The sequence below is a fragment of the Chrysemys picta genome, chromosome 16, assembly GCF_011386835.1.
Source record: "Chrysemys picta bellii isolate R12L10 chromosome 16, ASM1138683v2, whole genome shotgun sequence".
In the NCBI taxonomy this organism is placed as follows: Eukaryota; Metazoa; Chordata; order Testudines; family Emydidae; genus Chrysemys; species Chrysemys picta.
Genome location: NC_088806.1, coordinates 15058696 through 15081100, shown reverse-complemented (window position 1 = coordinate 15081100; position 22405 = coordinate 15058696). Strand labels below are relative to the sequence as shown.

The following is a 22405-nucleotide window of genomic DNA, read 5'->3' as shown; positions in this document are numbered from 1 at the left end:
AAGGCCCAAGGAGGGGACTGTCTCCTCACCCAGGACAGACACCAGGGCAGCTTTGCTCTCTCGTTGGCCTGCCTGGTTGGAAGCCACACACACATACAGCCCCGCATCACTCCTCTGGGCCTGCACCATCAGGAGCTTCCCGCTGGAGACCTGCAAGGAGGGAGAGAGGGAGTCAGGGCCCCACGTGTCGCCCCAGCCAGAGCCAGCCCCAGTGCAGGAACTCAGCATCTGGGGGGAGCTTAGCTTGTGCCCCCACGTACTGGGCCAGCAGCAGGAATGGCAGCACCCCACCAAGTCCAGAACAACAGAGGGACGGCTGAAAGCGAGAGAGTGAGAGAGCGCGTATTTGGGCTACAGAGCGACAGACTTGACTACCCACATGGGGCTGAGGTAGCGCTGTCCCAGCCCTGGGAAGAGGGAGCCAAAGCGGCTCTGTTTGAACTCTGGGACAGGAAGCCGGTGGCCAAGGCAGCTCTGTCCCAGCCCGAGGGCCAGGGGCCAAAGCCGGTCTGTTCGAACCCTGGGACTAGGAGCTGGGGGCTGAGGCGGCTCCCCGCGTCTGCAGGCAGCAAACGCCATGAGGCTTGGTGCTCTAGCATGCAACCAAGCCCCCTGCTCGGTCCTGGAGGTGGGAAAAGCCAGGGCAGGGTAGTGTGTGAGGAGGGGGGAGAGGACCGAGCTTACCTCATAATGGCCAGCCTTCTGGCTTATGGGGACCCCGTCCTTCTTCCAGGAGATGGTGGGCTCGGGATGCCCCCTCGGGGGTGCACACTCTAACAGCACCTGCTCCCCCACCGTCACCAGCAGGTTGCTGGGCTGCAGCCGGAAATCTTCCCGCAGCGCTGCAAGGAGACCAAATATAAGCCAAACCACAGGGCAAGGCCTCCAGCCCTCCTGCTGCCCTGGCCGAGAGGCAGAATCTGGCCCGGCGACTCCCCGGCCTTGAGCCCTGTTTCTCTTTTGGCACATCCGCCTGCTCCTGCCAGTGGGTAGGGCCTGTGGGGGGAGGGGCACACGGACTCTTCCTTGGACCCGGGCTGGTGGGTGCCCTCACCCACCTGGGATGGCTTCTGCTCCTTGCTGGGATTTGCCCAGGGTTTTGTGAGCATCTGGCTGAAAATCCATGAGCAGCGAATGGAATGTGGCCCTGTCCGTCATGTCTATTCAGCCAGCTGCCCCACAGCCACGCTAGGCACCCTCCAGCCTCCTGCTCTTCCCTGAGCCCGGCTGTCACGGTCCTGTACCAGGTATGGACGGGCTACGGAGCTTCCTGCTGAGTGAGCCCCCCAACCGCGTTCAGCATCAGGCCCTCTGGTGCTCTGCCCCATGGCTCAGAGGAGCTGAAACAAGGTACGTTACACACAGTGCCACCAAGTGGCTGAACAGTATAATACAGTTTAGCACGTCATTCCATCTCCCCCTCTAAGTTCTACATACCTACCGTTTACACTAAATAGACGATCATGCTGTCTTTGAACTTCAGTGCCAATCAGTCTGTTAAGTGTCTCTGAATCACACTGGTTTTCTAATTACACGACCCAAACCCGTAACTACGTGGTCATCTGGCTGTCCAGTAGTTACAACAGCTGGCTGTGGTCAGTCTAGAACCCTTGAGTCTTCCTTTTCTTGTTTTGCATCCGCCAGCTGTAGCGTTTGCTCTGTTGTTGATTGTTCTTTCTGAGGAACAAATTGTAGATGTCGATGGTTTCTATTGAACTCTCCACTGTTGGTCTTGGTCACATATGTTCTGGGCGATGAATTCGTTTTCTTTACAACAGCGCTTTGGCAGTGCAGACACTGTGCCGAACACCTGCAGGGAGGGGCCGGTGCAGCCACCCAGCACTGATACGCAATCAGATCTTCCACACAGGCTATGTTTTGCCTTTTCTTGGGTGAGGCCGGGTAGATCCGTGGCATCCTCCCGTGAACAGAAGGAGTAAAAGACGAGCTTCCCCTTACTTCTCCTTTCCTATGGCTGGATTTTCGTTCCGGGCTCAGAGTCTGGCAGTGCCCAGCTAAGCTGCAGGGGTTTCAGGTGCTCTGTTGCTCACCACAAATAAACAAGAGGAGTGCTGAGTCCCCATCTGAATTTGACTCTCCTTTTCCCACACAAGGTCCACCAGGCAGCCTGGTTTGATCCCATCTGGCAGCTCCTATGTTCCCAAGTGACCGGCTTAGACCATGAGTCCCACGGACCCTCTGGAAGCTGGGTTCAGATCCCCTCATCCATGGACAGGTTCAGATCCCCTCATCCACGGCAGGACCATGCAGCCTTAGCCAAGGGCGCCAGAACCTTTGTAGAAGTGGAGAGCCACCAGCACTGGAACCGGGGGGAGGGGGCCATGCACCCCACTTTTTAACATGGGCATAGTTTGGAGGGCAGAAGGGATGGCGTTGCCCCCCCAAACTACACCCATATGGTTATGGCCCCTGGCTCCCCCCCTGTAGTAAGAGGAGGCCCTAAGATATAAACCTTGGTATCAGAGGCCCGGTATGAGGCCTAAAGCCTGAACTAAAGTAATGGTCAAGACTTTGCTAACATAAAGCAAAGTTAAGCTGTGAGCCAGAGGAAGGCCCTGCTCACACAAGCTGGCAAGGAAAGGGCTGATGCTGCAAGAAGAGACATACCTAAAAGGTACTAAACACTAGATATCAGAACACTCCAATACTTGTACCTTCCACACATAACCAGGAACAAGCTGACCCATCCCAATGACAGGGCCAAAAGGGGAATATAATGGATAGAGTTGTTTTGTTCGAACCAACATGTACAAGGTGAGAGGCGGCACCTTACTACGTAGAGGGGTTGTACCTTGCTGCGTAGAGGGGTTGCACCTCAATACGTCAGGAGTGATGTGTAACTTGTTTGTATCTGTGTATAAGAATGCATCCCTGAGTGAATATCTTTGTCCGGCCTAGGGGGCAGTGAAAAGTCCCGCCACTGACTGAGCTGAGCCCATTGTCAAGGGAGAACATATGTACTGGCTAGCCGCACCTTAGCAGCACCTGGGACTTCGTTTGCCCGGGAGCTGGAGACTGTGTATCTCTAAAGACAATAAACCTGGCCGACGTGCCTTCGTACCTTACTAGAGTCTGTGGCCATTGGGGGTTCTCTCGGGGTCTGCTGTGTCAGCTCTCTGCGCAGAGCTGGGGCAGCACACAGAGGGAACACACGCACGCAGCCGATTGATATCAACATTGAACAGAGCAGAGCACCACACCGAAAGCATCTGACAACAGCCCCGAGTTCTGGCAGTGTTGGCTTAGCCACACCAGGCCCAGCTCCAGCAAGGGCTCTGAAAGCTCCTCTCATGCCTGTGCCTGCAGAGGAGGAGAAAGTGGATGGCGCTTCATCAGGCCAGCACGTCATACAACAAGCCAGGACTTTACCCAGGGCTTCATTAGTGTTGCTAATAAAAGCATCTCCCAAACCAGGTTTACCCATATGAATACAGCTCTACCTCGATATAACGTGACCCGATATAACACGAATTCGGATATAACGCGGTAAAGCAGCACTCCGGTGGATCAAAGCAAGTTCAATATAACGCGGTTTTACCTATAACACGGTAAGATTTTTTGGCTCCCGAGGACAGCGTTATATTGAGGTAGATGTGTATTTATAACCCACCGACACCAGGACAGGGCCCTGGGCTGAGCTGTGGGAACCAGAGACTTAAGGGAGCCTGATCGGTAACGAAATGTTAATTGGAAAGGCTCTGGGCCTGCCCAGCAGAGAGGATTGCATTGCATCGCATCACTAATGAAATGTGGGTTCTTGTGCTGAGCAACCCTTGCAAGAGGAAATATTGTGGGAGGGGGCCCGAGGGGGGACCGGCTGCTACACTCCAGAGCTGCAGCTGCCAAAAATGCAGACAGCCCCCTTACATGGGGGTTCAGACAGCAGACATGCAGTGAGGGAGCAGCGAGCATGTGCAGCTCATCTGGCCCAGAGCAGGGACTGTCCTCCAGGATTTCACCTGCCAAGTCAGTGACGATGAGAAAGTCGAGGTCACTTTACCCCAATGCAGGAAGCCTGGAGCCAGCTGAGCTTCAACACATGACAGACAATGACCAACGTGATGCTGGAATCGGGGCCGGGGGGCACAGGGTATGATAAATAAAGGGGGGGGGTAGCTCCCTTTGATGGATACCCAGCCAGCCAGTTAGCTGTAAAATCCCTGTTAGTAGCTGTTTTCTACTTGCTTTACCTGTAAAGGGTTAAAAAAAATCATAGGTAAAAGGGAGGGAGTGGGCACCTGACCAAAAGAGCCAATGGGAGGGCTAGAACTTTTTAAAATTGGGAAAAAACTTTCCCTTTGTCTGTCTGTTGTTGTTCTCCGGAGAGAGGAGACACAGAGCAGAGATGCTGTAAGAAGCTAAACCAGGTACGAAAAATCATCAAATCTATACCTAGGAATTACTTATCTGAAACCCCAGATATGTAAGTAAATCAGGGATTATCTAGGAAGATGCGATTAGGGTTATTTCTTTTATTTCTTACTGGCTTGTGGACTCCTCTGTGCTAACCCCCAACCGCTTTTGTTTTGCTTGCAACCATTAATCTCAAGAAAACCATTTTGATGTTTAATTATTATATTTGCTCTTTTTAAATCTATCAATAGCCTAAGTTCCAGGTGTATTTTCTTTCTTTTTGTTTTTAATAAAATTTACCTTTTTTGAGAACAGGATTGGGTTTTTGTGTCCTAGGAGGTTTGTGCATATGTTAAGTATTCCTTTGTTTCTTTCTCAGCTCTTCCCTGGAAGGGGGGTGGGGATGAAAGGGCTTGAGGGTACCCCACAGCGAGAAATTCCCAAGTGCGCCTTCCTGGGTCCAAAGGGTTTTTTTTGCACTTGGGTAGTGGCAGTATCTACCCATTAAAGGTCCCAACAAGTCCTAAACTTGGGAATTTAATACAAGCCTGGAGTGACCAGTATTAATTTTTAGAATCCTTGCGGGCCACCACCTTCTGCACTCAAAGTGCCAGAGTGGGGAATCAGCCATGACAGCCCCTGAACCAAAAAATTCATTAGTCACTCCGCTCTACTTCCTACTGATCTGCAAAGTGTCTCCCACTCAGCGGGCACTGAGTGAATAACCATCATCCCCATGGCATGGAGGCCTTGGAAAGTTACCTTATAAATAGCAGGCGAGTTGCCTGGGGAGTTTCAGCACATTCTTCCCAGTCCAGTTGCAATGAGCGTCTCCCTGAGTTTTACTCAGGTTCTGGACAGAGAGACAACGTACCAGATGGCAGTGTCTGGGCCGGAGCTCCAGATACTGCAGGAAATTGGCTCATTTGCCTTCCCATCCAAGCACAGACCAGACAAAGAGAAGTACCCTTCAGTCGATACATTCCTCTTCTCCAACCAAAGCCCAGTGCAAGGGCATACTTGGAAGGCTATGCGTTAGGGAGCTGGCATGCAGGAGGCTACCCCGGTGTCTCATAGTGGTGACATGGGGACCTCTCAACATATCTGTGTGTCTCAGCCTGAGCAGGGGCTAAGAGGCTGCATTGGAGCTACCTACCACCCAGAACTCTCAATTTCCAGCTTTCGCTTCATTTCTTGTGTGAAAACTCTTGATGGGCCCAACCCTACTTCAGTAGAAGTTGAAGAAGTTGAGAGTGCTTAGCGCCATTCAGATTAGGTCCCCTGTGGCTACCCCTGAGTGGGACATGGGAAATTGCTGCTGGCATTATTTATCCTCTTTCACTGATGCATCATGGGTTAATATTGTTTGTTCCCCAGCTGATTTGTTAAACCAAAGAGCTGGGGGAAAGCTGTGTATTCATAGAATATGAGGGTTGGCAGGGACCTCAGGAGGTCATCTAGTCCAACCCCCTGCTCAAGGCAGGACCAATCCCCAACTAAATCCCCAAATTGCCCCCTTAAGGATTGAACTCACAACCCTGGGTTTAGCAAGCCAATGCTCAAACCACTGAGCTATCCCTCCCCTCTGTTGTTAGCAGGCTCAGCAAAGCACTGAAAGCAAAGTCAAATCTCTCGGCTGCCCAGTAAGCACGGCCATTTCCAGGCACTCAATCCAGTGGGCAGCTCCTAACGCCTTACCGGCAATGTACAGGGACGCGTTCTTGCTGCTGGCTGTGCCCAGGTGGTTCGTGGCTACACAGGTGTAAACCCCTTCGTCGGACTGGCCCTTCCGCTGGTTGAGGCGGAGGAAGAAGAGCGACCCATCGGGCAGAAGGGTGCGCTGGGAATAAACGTTGTCTTTGCTCGTTTCCACATACTCCCCATTGCGGTACCACTCAATAGTGGGTGCCGGGCTCCCTGCCACGCGGCAGTTCAGGGTGGCAGGCTGGTCCCAACGCACCACCAAGTCTGTTGGGTGATCAATGATGTAGGGCGGGAACTCCTCAGAATGGGACTTTGATCCTAGGGATAAAATGGCAGAACATGACATCATCCAACTTCTCTTTCGCCGCATCCTCCCCCGTCACGCTGCCACCCCACGTCACATCACAGCCTCACGATCACCAGTGGGAAGCCCTGGCCAGTCATTCTCTTACACCCTTTCTAAAGCCGCTCTTTGAGGTGTTTCCAGGGGCTAGACTGAGTGGCTCAGCTGGGTTTAGATTCTGAGATCCCAGCAACCAAACATCCCCTGACCCTCCTCCAGCTCGGCTCCAGCATTTCTATGGAAGATGGCTGCTGCCTGAGCTAATCTCTGGTGACAAACTGTCATTTCCAGGTGGGCCCCTGAAGGAGAACAATTCCCACCATCTTACCCCTTCAGTCCTGCAGAAGCAGGATATTAATTATTAACAGTATTATTGTTTGCATTGCCATAAACCTAGGCGTAGGCACTGACTTTCTTCTTTCTGGGTGGGTGTTCCACCCCTGCTCTGCTCCAAGGCCGCGCCTCCATTCTGGCCCTTCCTCCAAGGCCCCACCCTTGCTCCGCCTCTTCCTGCCCCACCCGCTGCCAAACAGCTGATAGGTGGGCCCACCAAAGAGCTGAAGGGCAGGGGGCTGGTGGGGGCTGAGCACCAACTATTTTTTTTTCTCTGGGTGTTCCAGCCCCAGAGCAACCATGGAGTTGGCGCCTATGGACCTAGGAGCCCCATCATGGTAGGGGCTGTAGAAACAGAACAAAAAGACAGTCCCTGCCCCAAAGAACTTCCAAACTAAGTAAAGCGCAGGAAACCCCATCTGATGCTAGGCGTCGCCAGGCAGGCTCCACTCCCATTCGCTGGACACTGCCCCAGGGGGCAGAATTACAGCGCAACTGTCATTGATCACTTCTCTTTGGCCCAAAGGAATAGAAACACCACAGACCGGGTCATGACAGGACTCTGCACTTGTCCTTGTTGAACCTCATCAGATTTCTTTTGGCCCAATCCTCCAATTTGTCTAGGTCCCTCTGGACCCTATCCCTACCCTCCATTGTCTCTACCTCTCCCCACAGCTTAGTGTCATCTGCGAACTTGCTGAGGGTGCAATTAATCCCATCCTCCAGATCATAATAAAGATGTTGAACAAAAACTGGACACAATAATCTAAGACAATTGGAGAGTTGGCGCTCTGGCTGGGGCAACAAGCCCAAGAAGCAGCCTGAGCTCTTGGTCCCATGAGCCCACCATGCTGCACAGAGGCCTCAGCCACAGATCCAGGGGAAGGAGATGCCAGGCCAGTCAGCCTCACCTCAGTCCCTGGAAAAATCATGGAGCAGGTCCTCAAGGAATCCATTTTAAAGCACTTTGAGAAGAGGAAAGTGATCAGGAACAGTCAGCATGGATTCACCAAGGGCAAGTCATGCCTGACTAACCTAATTGCCTTCTATGATGAGATAACTGGCTCTGTGGATGAGGGGAAAGCAGTGGATGTGTTATTCCTTGACTTTAGCAAAGCTTTTGATACAGTCTCCCACGGTATTCTTGCCAGCAAGTTAAAGAAGTATGGGCTGGATGAATGGACTATAAGGTGGACAGAAAGCTGGCTAGATGGTCGGGCTCAACAGGTAGTGATCAATGGCTCCATGTCTAGTTGGCAGCCGGTATCAAGCGGAGTGCCCCAAGGGTCGGTCCTGGGACCAGTTTTGTTCAATATCTTCATTAATGATCTGGAGGATGGTGTGGACTGCACCCTCAGCAAGTTTGCAGATGACACTAAACTGGGAGGAGTGGTAGATACGCTGGAGAGTACGGATAGCATACAGAGGGACCTAGACAAATTAAAGGATTGGGCCCAAAAAAATCTGATGAGGTTCAACAAGGACAAGTGCACAGTCCTGCACTTAGGACGAAGAATCCCCTGCACTGCTACAGACTAGAAACCGAGCGGCTAGGCAGCAGTTCTACAGAAAAGGACCTAGGGGTTACAGTGGACGAGAAGCTGGATATGAGTCAGCAGTGTGCCCTTGTTGCCAAGAAAGCTAACAGCATTTTGGGCTATATAAGTAGGAGCATTACCAGCAGATCGAGGGACGTGATCATTCCCCTCTATTTGGGATTGGTGAGGCCTCATCTGGAGTACTGTGTCCAGTTTTGGACCCCATACTACAAGAAGGATGTGGAAAAATTGGAAAGAGTCCAGTGGAGGGCAAAAAAAATGATTAGGGGGCCAGAGCACATGACTTATGAGGAGAGGTTGAGGGAACTGGGATTGTTTAGTCTGCAGAAGAGAAGAATGAGGGGGGATTCAGGGTACAAAATATATCGGAAGGACAGAACAGGTTGTGCTGGTGGGGGAGTGGCACTATATGTGAAAGAAAGTGTAGAATCAAATGAAGTGAAAATCTTAATTGAACTAAATTGTACTATAGAATCTCTATGGATAGTAATTAAATGCTTGAAAAATAAGAATATAGCAGTAGGGCTATAGTACAGACCACCTGACCAGGGAGGTTAGAGAGGCTATTAAAATAAAAAAGCAAATAATAATAATGGGGGATTTCAACTATCCCCATATTGACTGGGTACATATCACCTCAGGAAGGGATGCTGAGATAAAGTTTCTTGACACCATTAAGGACGGCTTCTTGGAGCAGCTGGTCCTGGAACCCACAAGGGAAGAGGCAATTCTTGATTTAGTCCTGAGTGGAGCACAGGATCAGGTCCAAGAGGTAAATATAGCTGGACCACTTGGTAATAGTGACCAGAATATAATTACATTTAACAACCCTGTGGCGGGGAAAACTCCACAGCGGCCCAACACTGTAGCATTTAATTTCAGAAAGGGGAACTACACAAAAATGAGGAGGTTAGTTCAACAGAAATTAAAAGGTACAGCGCCAAAAGTGAATCACTGCAAGCTGCATGGAAACTTTTTAAAGACACCATAATAGAGGCTCAACTTAAATGTATACCCCAAATGAAAAAACATAGTAAGAGAGCCAAAAATGTGCCACCGTGGCTAAACAACAAAGTAAAAGAAGCAGTGAGAGGCGAAAAGGCATCCTTTAAAAAGTGGAAGATAAATCCTAAGGACGTAAATAGAAAAGAGCATAAACTCTGGCAAATGAAGTGTAATCATATAATTAGAAAGACCAAAAAGGAATTTGAAAAACAGCTAGCCAAAGACTCCAAAAGAAATAACAAAAAATCTTTTAAATATATCAGAAGCAGGAAGACTGCTAAACAACCAGTGAGGACACTGGACGATCGAGATGCTAAAGGAGCACTCAAAGATGATAAGGGGATTGAGGAGAAACTAAATGAATTCTTTGCATCAGTCTTCACTGTTGAGGATGTGAAGGAAATTCCCAAACCTGAGCCATTCTTTTTGGATGATAGATCTGAGGAACTGTCCCAAATTGAGTGTCATTAGAGGCGGTTTTACAGTAATAAGTCTCCAGGACCTGATGGTATTCACCCAAGAGTTCTGAAGGAACTCAAATGTGAAATTGCAGGACTACTAACTGTCATCTGTAACCTATCATTTAAATCGGCTTCTGTACCAAATGATGGGAGGATAGCTAATGTGACGCCAATTTTTAAAAAGGCTCCAGAGGTGACCCCGGCAACTACAGGCCAGTAAGCCTCACTTCAGTACCGGGCAAATTTGTTGAAACTATCGTAAAGAACAAAATTGTCAGACACATAGATAAACATAAATTATTGGGGAATAGTCAACATGGGTTTTGTAAAGGGAAATCATGCCTTACCAATCTACTAGAATTCTTTGAGGGGTCAACAAGCATTTGGTTAAAGGAGATCCAGTGGATATAGTGTACTTGGATTTTCAGAAAGCCATTGACAAGGTCCCTCACCAAAGGGTCTTAAGCAAAATAAGCTGTCATTGGATAAGAGGGAAGGTTCTCTCCTGGATTGGTAACTGGTTAAAAGATAGGAAACAAAGGGTAGGAATAAATGGTCAGTTTTCAGACTGGAGAGAGGTAAATAGTGGTGTCCCCCAGGGGACAGTCTTATTTAACATATTCCTATTTAACATATTCATAAACGATCTGGAAAAAGGGGTAAACAGTGAGGTGGCAAAATTTGCAGATGATACAAAACTACTCAAGATAATTAAGTTCCAGGCAGACTGTGAAGAGCTACAAAAAGATCTCACAAAACTGGGCGACTCAAGAAAAAGATCTTGGAGTCATTGTGGATAGGTCTCTGAAATCATCCACTCAATGTGCAATGGCAGTCAAAAAAGTGAACAGAATGTTGGGAATCATCAAGAAAGGGATAGATAATAAGACAGAAAATATCATATTGCCTATATATAAATCCATGGTACGCCCACACCTTGAATACTGCATGCAGATGTGGTTGCCCCATCTCAAAAATATATATATTTAAATTGGAAAAGGTTCAGAAAAGGGCAACAAAAATGATTAGGGGTATGGAACAGCTTCCGTATGAGGAGAGATTAATAGACTGGGACTTTTCAGCTTGGAAAAGAGGCGACTAAGGGGGGATATGATAGAGGTCTATAAAATCATGAATGGTATAGAGAAAGCAAATAAGGAAGTGTTATTTACTCCTCATAATACAAGAACAAGGGGCCACTAAATGAAATTAATAGGTAGCAGGTTTAAAACAAACACAAGAAAGTATTTTTTCACGCAACACACTGTCAACCTCTGGAACTCCTTGCCAGAGGGTGTTGTGAAGGCCAATACTTTAACGGGGTTCAAAAGGGAGCTAGATAGGTCCATCAATGGCTATTAGCCAGGATGGGCAGGAATGGTGTCCCTAGCCTTTGTTTGCCAGATGCTGGGATTGGGTGACAGGGGATGGATCACTTGATGATAACCTGTCTGTTCATTCCCATTGGGGCACCTGCCATTGGCCACTGTCAGAGGACAGGATTCTGGGCTTGATGGACCTTTGGTCTGACCCAGTATGGCCATTCTTATGATTTGATAGCTGCTTTCAACTACCTGAAGGGGGGTTTCAAAGAGGATGGATCTAGACAGTTCTCAGTGGTACCAGATGACAGAACAAGGACTAATGGTCTCAAGTTGCAGTGGGGGAGGTTTCAGTTGGATATTAGGAAAAACTTTTTCACTAGGAGGGTGGTGAAGCACTGGACTGGGTTACCTAGGGAGGTGGTGGAATCTCCTTCCTTAGAGGTTTTCAAGGTCAGGCTTGACGAAGCCCTGGCTGGGATGAGTTAGTTGGGGATTGGTCCTACTCTGAGTAGGCGGTTGGACTAGATGACCTCCTGAGGTCCCTTCCAACCCTGATATTCTATGATTCTATGACTCTGTGCCTGAACGGTGGCTGGGGCCGCTAGGGCTGTGTTTGGCCGACCAAGGTGACTGCTGCTGATACAGCTGAGAACGGTGTTGGGGCGAGTCCTGGGTGGGAGTTAAAACCCAACATTAGCATGGGGAGTCCCCACCTGACAGTGCTGTCTGTGGCCATCTCTAACACCTCCCCAGCTTCCCTCTGGCTGGTTTCCCTTTGCACGGACGAGCCAGGCAGCAAAGCCTCTGTCTCTGCTCGTATTAGCACTAGGTCCACTGGCCACTGGCACAGAAAAAAGAGCAATGCACAAGAGGGCCGGCTCTCCCCTGCCCGGAATTAGCTACAGCCATGCAAGTCATACACACCAGTTCCTGGGCTGCCGGCAGCTCGCTGGCCCCCCTGGAGCAATGCTGAGTCACACCAGCTGGGAGACCAGCCGACCCAGTGCTGTACAGACACCACCCCGCGGGCAGTGAGGCCAGGCCCCAACCTCGCTGCAACCCTGCCCTGGCTGGGCTGACACCAGGGGGTGAGTCCAGTGTATGTGTTGGGGGATGGCAGTAGGACATGGTGATGCTGGACAGTGGGTCACCTCCCCTGGGGCTGCAGCTCCCACCTTGGGGAAAGCCAGCACCGCTGCTGCCTTCCTACTGCTCTATAGTCTCTGTCCCCTCTCGCGCAGATCCAGGTGCGGCTTTGTTGTAGCGTAGTCCCTACATCGCAGAGAGGCGCTGGCCTGGGAGGGGGCTGACGCTGGGGGGGAACTGCTGTCCTTTGCCCATTGCTGCTGGCCTCCTCTCTGCCTCTGGGCAAGAAGCATCTCTTCTCCCCCTCTGCTGGCTGGGCAGCTGGAGGGCAGCCCCGCGTCCCAAGGCATGGGCTCCCCGGTGAGTAGCAGTATGCGATGTGAGTGCAGTGAATGGGGGTGGTTAGCCAGCAGGTGGCGCTGTTCGCATCCATGGTCACAGCCCCACCCCTAAAGTTGAGCAGGTTTTTGCCAGTTCCTTTAATGAGGTTTTGATTTTCGGCAGAATGGGGAGGTTGAAAAGCGTTCACAGTGGGTGGGAACAAATCCACGTGCACTGCCACTGCCCAGCGCTAGTGGCCTGGGGGCAGCATGGTCTAGTGGACAGGGCCCAGCACAGGGGCCAGCAATGGGCTCCATTCCTGCCGCTGACACCTGCAGCCCTTAACAACCCTTTGCTAAGTACAGGCAGCCCTGGAGGCGCTGCACGTCAATCCCCTTCCCCGGGGACGGTCAGGAAACTAGCACTCAGAAAGGCTAACAGAGTGACTCTGCCACCCCCAGGAGTAGCACTTAGCGCCCCAAGCCAATGGTTGAGCTCCTGGAGCACCAGTCCCTTCCTCCGCTCAGCACCCCACGGCCTCTTAGCCCCTCTCCTCCAGCCGACAGTGTCTGGTTCGCATGCAGTGGACGCGGCTTGCAGTGGGCTCACTGGCCCGTGTGGCTGTCCTGGGGCCTGGGCTGGTGTCGGGGAGCCGCGTGGTACTGCCGGGACAACACTGCGCTGTGCCTGGGACAGTCAGTGGCCCCACTGCTGTCATGCGCTACGTATGCCCCAAAAGCTATTGCAGAAGGAGAACAGACAGAGGCTTCGCGGCGAGCTGGGCCAGAGGGGGAGCCCAAGGCATAGGGTTTGTGTAGTTCACTGGACAGGCCCACGCCCTCCCCGTCCGGCTGGCCTGGGGCTGCCATCCTCTCTCTGCTGGGCCCCAGCTCCGTGGAAGCAAAACTGCTCCGAAAATGGCAAGTCAAGTGTCAGAGAGTGGCCAGGACGGGGTTTGTGACCACCGAGTCCTGGTTTCCAAATGGGAGCTGCACTCCTCAGCGGCTGTGCGGAGTCCCTGGCTGAGGGTGCTCTCCCCTGGGGGCTGGTGTCCGTCCCCCCCTCTCGCCTCCAGCTTTTCTCTCCTTCCCTCTTTGTCAGGAAACTTTTCCATGTGAATGTGTCTGCAGAAAGTGACCCGCCCTGGGAGCAGGGCTGCACAATCGCAGCATTGTCCTGCCTGGAGAACAGCCCTGACAGGCAGTGAATGGCGCACAGCCCCACAGAACCAGAGCACGGGGGGAGGCTCCAGAAAACAAACCAGGGGCCATTGATCCCTGGGTGAGATCCCTCCCCAGGAGCACAGGCCCCTCCTGACACAACGCAAGGACGCGTCCCGGACCCACCCCCTGGCATCAGCCCAGCCAGGGCAGGGTTACAGCGAGGCTAGGGGCCTGGCCTCACTGCCCGTGGGGTCGTGTCTGAACAGCACTGGGGCGGCTGTTGTCAGCAGGTCACCAGAGAGCTCGATTCATGATGTACATGTACCCCTCACCAGAACCCATGCGGGGTAGCACAAACAATTACAACCCATCTCGGGACCAAAGCGGCTACAGCTAGTCTGACCTCCTGTACAGCACAGGCCAGACACCTGCCCCAGATAATCCCTAGGGCAGAGCTTTGAGAAAAAACAGCCCATCTTGATTTCAACATTGTCACTTGTCAGTGAGGGAGAATCCACCACGATCCTTGGTAAATTATTCCAAAGGTTAATGACTCTCACCGTTAAAAACTCACGCCTCATTTCCAATCCGAATTTGTCTGCCTTTAGCTGCCAGCCATTGGATCACATTAGACCTTTCTCTGCTAGACTGAAGAGCCCGTTAGTAAATGTTTGTTCCCCATGTAGGTACCTATAGACTGTGATCAAGTCACCCCTTAACCTTCTTTGTTAAGCTAAATACACTGAGCTCTTTGAGTCTCTCACTATAAGGCAGGTTTTCTAATCCTTTAATCATTCTGGTGGCTCCTCTCTGACCCCTCTCCAATTTATCACCATCCTTCTTGAATTGTGAGCACAGAACTGAACTGGACACAGGACTCTAAGCAGCAGTAGCACCAGGGCCAAATTCAGAGGTCAAATAACTTCTCTAATCCTACTTGAGATTCCTGTTTATGCATCCCAGGATCACATTAGCTCTTTGGCCACAGCGTTGCACTGGGAGCTCACGTTCAGCTGATTCATATAATATCAGGTTGGAAGGGACCTCAGGAGGTCATCTAGTCCAACCCCCCACTCAAAGCAGGACCAATCCCCAGACAGATTTATGCCCCAAATGGCCCCCTCAAGGATTGAACTCATAACCCTGGGTTTAGCAGGCCAATGCTCAAACCACTGAGCTATCCCTCCCCCTTATCCACCATGACCCCCAAATATTTTTCAGAGTCACTGCTTCCCAGGACAGAGTCATCCTGTAAGTATGGCCTACTGTCTTGATTCCTAAATGCACACATTTACATTTAGTTGTATTACAATGTATATTATTTGCTTGCACCTACTTACCAAGTGATCAGACCACACTGAATCAGTGACCTGTCCTTTTCATTATTTATCAGTCCCCCAATTTCTGTGCCATCTGAAAACTTTATCAGTGATGATTTTATGTTTTCTTCCAGGTCATTGATAAAAATGTTAAATAGTGTTGGGCCAAGAACCGAACCCTGCGGGACCCCACTAGAAACATACCCAATTGATGATGATTCCCTGTTTACAGTTACATTTTGAGACTTATCAGATAGCCAACTTTTAATCCATTTAATATGTGCCATGTTAATTGTAAATTGTTTTAGTTTTCTAATCAAAATGTTGTGCGGTGCCAAGTGAAATGCATTACAGAAGTCTAAGTATATCCCATGACCACTGTTACCTTTATCACTTGCAGTCTCATCAAAAAAAGATATTGTTAATTTGATAGGATCTATTTTCTGTAAGCTTATATTGATTGTTCTTAACTCTGCTGGCTATAGATTTTTCCTTGTGTCCCTTTGCTTCCCTTATCGATTTACTACAGTTCCTAACTTCTGATTTATATTAATTACTATCAACTTCCAACTATCCACTGACAGATCCCATTATCCAGAAAGCCCCTCATTGGGATGTGTCATTCCATATCCTACCCTTTGGCATGCACAAGGCACCGAGGCTGCTGTAGTAGTCAGTGAACCAGGGGACGGGTCTCCCCAATCACAACAGCACAGAGCAGCAGAGGTCAGATGGTGCGCAGCAGTGAGCCCAGGGCTGGAAGCCAGCACTTGCTGACTCTAGCCCAACCCCTGGGCTGCTGACTGCCTTTTCTAATAATACTGCACATCCACTACACTGTGCAGGCCACTTAGCCAGACTGCCCAACCCCTGCGAGGTCTGGAGAGTTGTTAACACCCTGCCTGGTCAGCAGACGGGTTAGGTGACGTGCCCAGTGTCCAGGCTCAGAACCAGGCATTCATGCCAGGCCCAGTGCAGTAGTACCACCCTCCCAGCCAAGTCACTCTGGGCCTGATTCTCAGCCACGCCAAGGCCCCATGCTGACAGGAAAAGGGGTCTTAGTGTAGGAGCAGGTCACATTTCCTGATGCTGCCAGAGCGCTGCGATGGAGCCCCAATCCACTTTTCCTGTGGTGGTGGAGAAGGCCCCTCCATTGAGCCGCATTGGCATCCTCTGACTGTCCCTCCCCTCCCCCACATTTCTGGATGTGGGGCCTTGGACTGTGATGTGCTGGGCCATTGCCTCCCTGCACCAGGGCCCTGAGGGTGGGGCCAGGTCAGGGGAATCATGGGATTTGTTCTTCACCTTGGAATCTGAATGTATATATAAACATGGGCAGGTCCTTACTGGTGAAGGGGATGTGAGGTTGTGTCTGCAGCTGCTGGAGATGCACACAAGGGCCATAATATTAGAACAGAACATAAGAACGGCCAGACTGGGACAGATCAATGGTCCATCTAGCCCAGTGTCCTGTCTTCTAACAATGGCCAGTGCCAGGTGCTTTACAGCGAATAAACAGAACAGGGCAATTTATCGAGTGATCCATCCCCTGTCATACAGTCCCCGCTTCTGGCAGTCAGAGGTTTAGGGTCACCCAGAGCATAGGGTTGCATCCCTGCCCATCTTGATTAATAGCCATTGATGGACCTATCCTCCATGAACGTATCTCATTCCTTTTTTAACTCAGTTATTCTTTGGGCTTTTGCAATGTCCCCTGGCAACGAGTTCCACAGGTTAACTATGCATTGTGTGAAGAAATACTTCCTTATGTTTGTTTTAAACTTGCTGTCTATTCATTTCATTATGGGTCCTGATTCTTGTGTTATGTGACGGGGTAAATAGCACTTCCTTATTCACTTTCTCCACACCAGTCATGATTTTATGGACTGCTATCATATCCCCCTTAGTCATCTCTTTTCCAAGCTGAACATTCCCAGCCTTTTTAATCTCTCCTCATATGGAAGCTGTTCCATACCCCTAATCATTTCTGTTGTCCTTTTCTGCACCTTTTCCAATTCTAATATATATTTTTTGAGATGGGGCGACCACATCTTCACACAGTATTCAAAAGTACCATGGATTTATATAGTGGCATTATGAAATTTTCTGGATTATTGTCTATCCGTTTCCTAATGGTTCCTAACATTGTTCGCTTTTTTGATTCCCACTGCACATTGAGTGGATGTTTTCAGAGAACTATCCACAACAACTCCAAGATCTCGTTCTTGAGTGGTAATAGCTATTTTAGACCATCATTGTATATGTATAGTTGGGATTATGTTTTCCAATGTGCATTACTTTGCATTTATCAACACTGAATGTCATCTGCCATTTTGTTGCCCAGTCACCCGGTTTTGTGAGCTCCCTTTGTAGCTCTTTGCAGTCTGCCTGGGACTTAACTATCTTGAGTAGTTTTGTATCGTCTGCAAACTTTGCCACCTCACTCTTTACCCATTTTCCCAGATCACTTATGACTATGTTGAACAGCACAGGTCCTAGTACAGACTCCTGGGGGACACCACTATTTATCTTTTTTCATTGTGAAAACTGACCATTTATTCCTACCCTTTGTTTCCAGTCTTTTAACCAGTTACCAGTCCATGAGAGGACCTGCCCTCTCATCCCATGACAGCTGAGTTTTCTTAAGAGCCTCAGGTGAGGGACCTTATCAAAGGCTTTCTGAAAGTCCAGCTACACGCAGCAGTCACTAAAAGCCCACAGTGCCAAAGAGCAGGACAGGGATGTGCCCCCGTGACTGCACATCCCTGCAGTGCCTGGGCTCCGTGAGGACCCAACGAGGGCCATACAACCTGCAGACCCTGGGGTGAGATTGAGCCCTGGGTGTGATGCGGTGGAGGTGACACTGGAGCTGGCTGCAGCTGGGCTCCAAGGTGCACAAACCAGAGCAGTAGCTCTCCCACACGGTGTAGAGCGCCGTGTGCTCTCAGCCAGCTCTGGCAGCCATCAGCCCTCAGCCTGACCCCACTGCCTGGCCTGCAGCTTGCCGCAGGGACCACCCTGCCCACCGGAACTGTGGCAGTTTCTGTGGAGGCCTGATGGGGGAGTGGGGGGCTTTCGTACCCACTTGGACAGCAAGAATCTGGCACCGGGATCCATTCTGCTCCCGGGGACACTGTTGAGGCTTCTTACCTAGCGTCAGGTAGAGCTGCAAAATCCCAGAGGCCTCAGCCCAGGTGAGAAGGGTGCTGGGTGATGCCAAGAGAGCAGGGAACTGCTGGGGGATCAAAGAAACTGAAGCATGCCCCACAGTTAGAGGAGAAGAAGGCTGGGCCAGTGCTTTGGGCACTAGCCTGCCACAGAGACAACCGGAGTCAAGTCCCTGCTTCCCCCAGGCTTCCTGTGTGACTCTAGGCCCTCCTCTTCCTCAGCCCAAACAAACAGAAACTTCTGTCCCAAGCAGAGCTCTGCTCTGGCCCTGTAAAGGGAGAAATGCCAGAGCCTCCATGGAGTCCACTAGGGACTTTGCTAGTGATTTTCCCCTGGAAGGCGTTCAGGTACTCCAGTGATGGGTGGCAGGACAAAACCCTAACACAGAGAGCAAGCTAGTTCACCAGGGTAATGGGGGTTCACATCACTGCCCTAGATCATGGGGTTTGTGTGGATAAATCCAGCCAAATCTATCCAGCACTCCAATCCCATGACAATGGGGCCATGTCAGTACCAGAGACATGGGATCTGATCCTGCCACTAACATGTGAGCATTCCTTCCTTACAGGGCTAGGGTTGTTGCCACCTTTCCAACTGCTGGTAACTGGCCCCCGAAGCCCCCCCCACTTCTTCCCCCCAAGGCCCCGCCCTTGTACCACCTCTTCCCCCAAAGCCATGCCCCTTCTCTGCCTCTTCCTCCATGTCCCACCCCTTCTCTGCCTCTTCTTCCAAGGCCCCGCCCCCGTGGCTCACTCCTCTCCCTCTCCCCTCATCGCTTGGCTCCCTCTGCTCCGGGGCTTGGACAGGCACTGCTGCAGTCTGACAAAGAGCCTGCCTGCAGGTAGGTGGTGGCCCTGGCTGAGCAGGGACTGGCACAGGTTAATGACCTGGCGCCTGCCCCCGCCCTGTGGTAACCAGACTTTTGGTGTCCGGTCAGTACATCTGACTGGACACTGCCAGGTCCCCTTTTCAACTGGCCTTTCTGGTCGAAACCTGGCAACCCTAAATGGCACCTGGACACAGAAGCCAAAAACCGGAGTGTCCGGGTAAAACTCAGACGGGTGACAACACTACAAGGCCTGGTGTCCCAGGGACTGTCTTAAGAGTAGGGAGCTTGGCATGAACAAGGGTGGCGGGAACAGAACCAGGAACATCAGACAAATGGTTGACATGGCAGAAGGTGAAATGTTACATTTGTTATTGCATTCTGCTGCAGAACATGAGCAAGCTGCTATATGCACCAGGGCTGGTCTGGGTGTGTTCACCGCACGGCGTGGGATTCAGTAGAGCCCGGCCACACCAGCAATGGGTGACGAGGAGGCTGCAAGAATGAAAAATTTGGGAAGCACTTGCCTTAGGCGAGGTGCCGGCACTACAAGGGCAGAGTTAAGGGTATTGGACTCAGCATTTCCATGTTGTTGTAGGTTTGTGTGTGTGCGTGTCTGTGTAACATTAACTTTGAATTTCCTCCTTTTCAGCTGTTTATGTTATTTTAAAACACACCAATGCTGCATTCTGCTTTCTTTCCCGTCTCGCTCCCGATTCCTGTTTACAGCCCTAACTGCAGGAAATGAAGGCGCTTTTGTCTGGGAATTACTCTCCGTTCTGTACAGTAGCTGCAGGGTCCGACCCCTGGAGCGAATGCTCAGCGACACCAGCCAGGGCAGCGGTGGGAGCTTGGCCGTTGGGAACATTTCGAGCCCGTGTGAAAGAGGATAATTTGCAGTGACTCAAAGCTGCATTGTCCCTATTCAGAGTTCCAGAACCGCTCTGTCTAAGTGTTTCCAATGCTTCCTTCACCCGCCTGGGAAGGGACAAAAAGCGGCTTTGCCACCTCTGTGAGCAGAGACTGAGCCGGCTGGTGGGTCTGTGCCGACCCCAGGCAGACACAGCTGCACCCCAGCTCAGCGCTTAGAGCACTGCGCTGCCAGCATTGGCACCTGAGCTGAACACAGAGCGATGCAGATCGAGAAAAGCAGCCTCTGACCTCGAGGCACTCGCAGTTTGAGATGCACAAAAGAAATGGAAAGAGGCAAGACAACAGCTCCGTCCCAAGGAATCAGCGTTTCCCTGGTTGGTCTGCTCTGGTGTTCGGAGCTGCTCAGCAACCGGCTGATGGGCCGGACCCAGGAGCTGTGCTACATGGGAAAGAACCTCCAATAAAACAGGGTTCAAGACAACCCCAGCCTGGCAGACTGTCCTCCCCCGGCCACACCCGGTGGCCACTGCACATTGCCCGGCTCTCTTGTGCCGATCTCAGGGAAAAGGCAATTCCAAGCCGTAGGAAATAGCTCGCCACGGGCAGTGCGAGCACTCGCTCCTCCAAGGACACCAGCAGGAGTTCTAAGGCAGGGGGTTCCCATCTTACCCGCAGACAGTGCGGAGAAGGAAAGTAACAGATTGTCCCTGCCTGCCCCGGTCAGCCCTGCTGGCTATAACCCGCCACAAGGACAGTGCCAGGGGCCTGGCCCTGGGAATGAACTCACCTTCCAGCTGCAGCAAGGCTGCACCCAGCAGGAGCCTCTGCAGTGCAATCCGCGGTGCTGCCATGCTCTCCCAGTCGCTGGGACGGTCGGTGCAGATGGACTCGAGGCGAAGGGTGAACCTGTTCACTCGCCCCTTAGCTGCTGCGCTGCACCTGGGCCTGAGGTTCTGCAGCTCCCACCGGTTTGTCCCCCACACACCTCAGAAGGCTCCTCTCCCTGCCGGGTGCAGGCTGGCGCCTGTTTGCTGAGTGGAGGGGAGTGTATGTGAACTCCAGCTTTGTTGCCTGCAACTTCAGTTTGAAAATAGGGCTGTTTAATGAGCCCTCGTCAGAGCGCAGGCAGGAGGGGGGGAGCACAAACCTTCCTGTTTCCTGCTGCATGGCAGGAGAGCTGGGATCCGCCCCTGCCAAGCCAGCGCCGCAGACAAACAAGCCCATTGCCGTAGGAATTCTCTTTTTTTATAGATGACTAGCTGCCCGCCCGCAGCCCCCAGCCCCAGGCCCGGTTGTATTTACAGCCCATGTCCCTGTCTAAACGAGCGGGCGCAAAATGAGAGTAGGTTTCTTCTCTGCTCCACCCTTCCCCGGATCCCTGGTCTGCCAGACTAAACAAGCAGGAGCATTTGCTGCACTCCAGACAGACAGACAGGCATTTACCAGGGTGCCAGTCCCAGGCTGGAACTGCTTTTAATTCTACCGTTGAGCTTTACGCATAGGCAGTTTTGTAGCATCCCATCCCCTGATACAGGGTGTAGTGTTGCCCAGCAGTTACATCACAGACTCACGCCTTAGGAGGTGTAGGCTGTAGTCTCGGCTCTGTCACACGTGTGCTGCTCCAGGCTGGTAGCACTGACCTACCACATTGGGAGGGCTTCTTCATTAATGCTGGTGAAGTGCTTTGAGATCCTCGGATGGAAAGTGCTACAGAAGGCAGTGCCGAAGTGCAAATCAGTGCTAGAAGGAGGCAAAGGGCTGGGTGGGCCACAAGACTGGTGCTGTGCCAATGTCGGTGCATGCCTCATTGTGGCTAGCCCTGGGCTGCCCCAGGTCCCAGTCCCATGGCATGTCCAGGCACCTATCCAGAGAGCCAAGGCCCTCCTGCTGCAGAGACTGGTCTCAGAGCACACACAGAGCTTGGAGCGCTGCTGCTCTCGGGGAGGCGATCAGCAGTGCGGGGCCGATAACTGACTGGCAGTTTTGACACATCAGACACATGGCTCCCGTTGGGTCGAACCAAACCTGAATTTTTTTTTTAAATGTTGACAAATTGGAAACACCCTTGTTTTGTTTTGGGCATTTTTAACAAAAGCAAAGGAACTAAGGGCTAGAGTCACAGACTTGGAGGAGGGCAAGGAGGTGGTGGTCCTGTGCCCCCTGACACCCTTGAGTCCAGTGCTTAGAGCACTCACCACGCTGGTATCCCCACTCTAGACAGGGACTTGAGCCCAGCTCTGACCCCTGCTGGGTGAGTAGCCCAACCCCCGGGCCGCAGTGTGGGCCTCTCACCTTCGCTTGTTGACGCTGTTCCACATGGCATCAAATCCTTGCCCAGGCCTTGGGCCGGAGCGAGACACTGAGAATGACTCTGTATCCCAGTGGGTGGGGCACTGAGCTGGGGATGAGGGGGCCAAGCCTGGGCTCCAGTTCCTGCTCCCCTGAATACTGAATTATTATACAAAGTGAAGCAGCTTCAGCAGGAGAGCCTGAGAGTGACCACCCGCCAGTAGTCTAGGGTTACCATACGTCCGGATTTTCCCGG

The 22405-nt window shown here is 51.5% G+C and overlaps 1 protein-coding gene across 2 annotated transcripts in view; it reads right to left on the bottom strand.

Annotated features, from left to right (window-relative positions):
- Positions 1–22405, bottom strand: part of ROBO4 (roundabout guidance receptor 4) — a 97065-nt gene that overhangs the window by 59169 nt on the left and 15491 nt on the right. Inside the window, exons 1-4 of one of the 2 annotated variants that reach the window (XM_065570599.1) lie at positions 20648–20946; positions 6073–6396; positions 685–842; positions 30–150 (exon numbers count right to left, since the gene is read on the bottom strand). In XM_065570599.1, coding sequence (XP_065426671.1) covers positions 30–150; positions 685–842; positions 6073–6396; positions 20648–20711 — 667 coding nt within the window. In that variant the 5' untranslated portion in view covers positions 20712–20946. Of the gene's footprint in view, positions 1–29; positions 151–684; positions 843–6072; positions 6397–20647; positions 20947–22405 lie in introns of those variants that run through there. The other variant, XM_065570598.1, reaches the window with a different exon arrangement.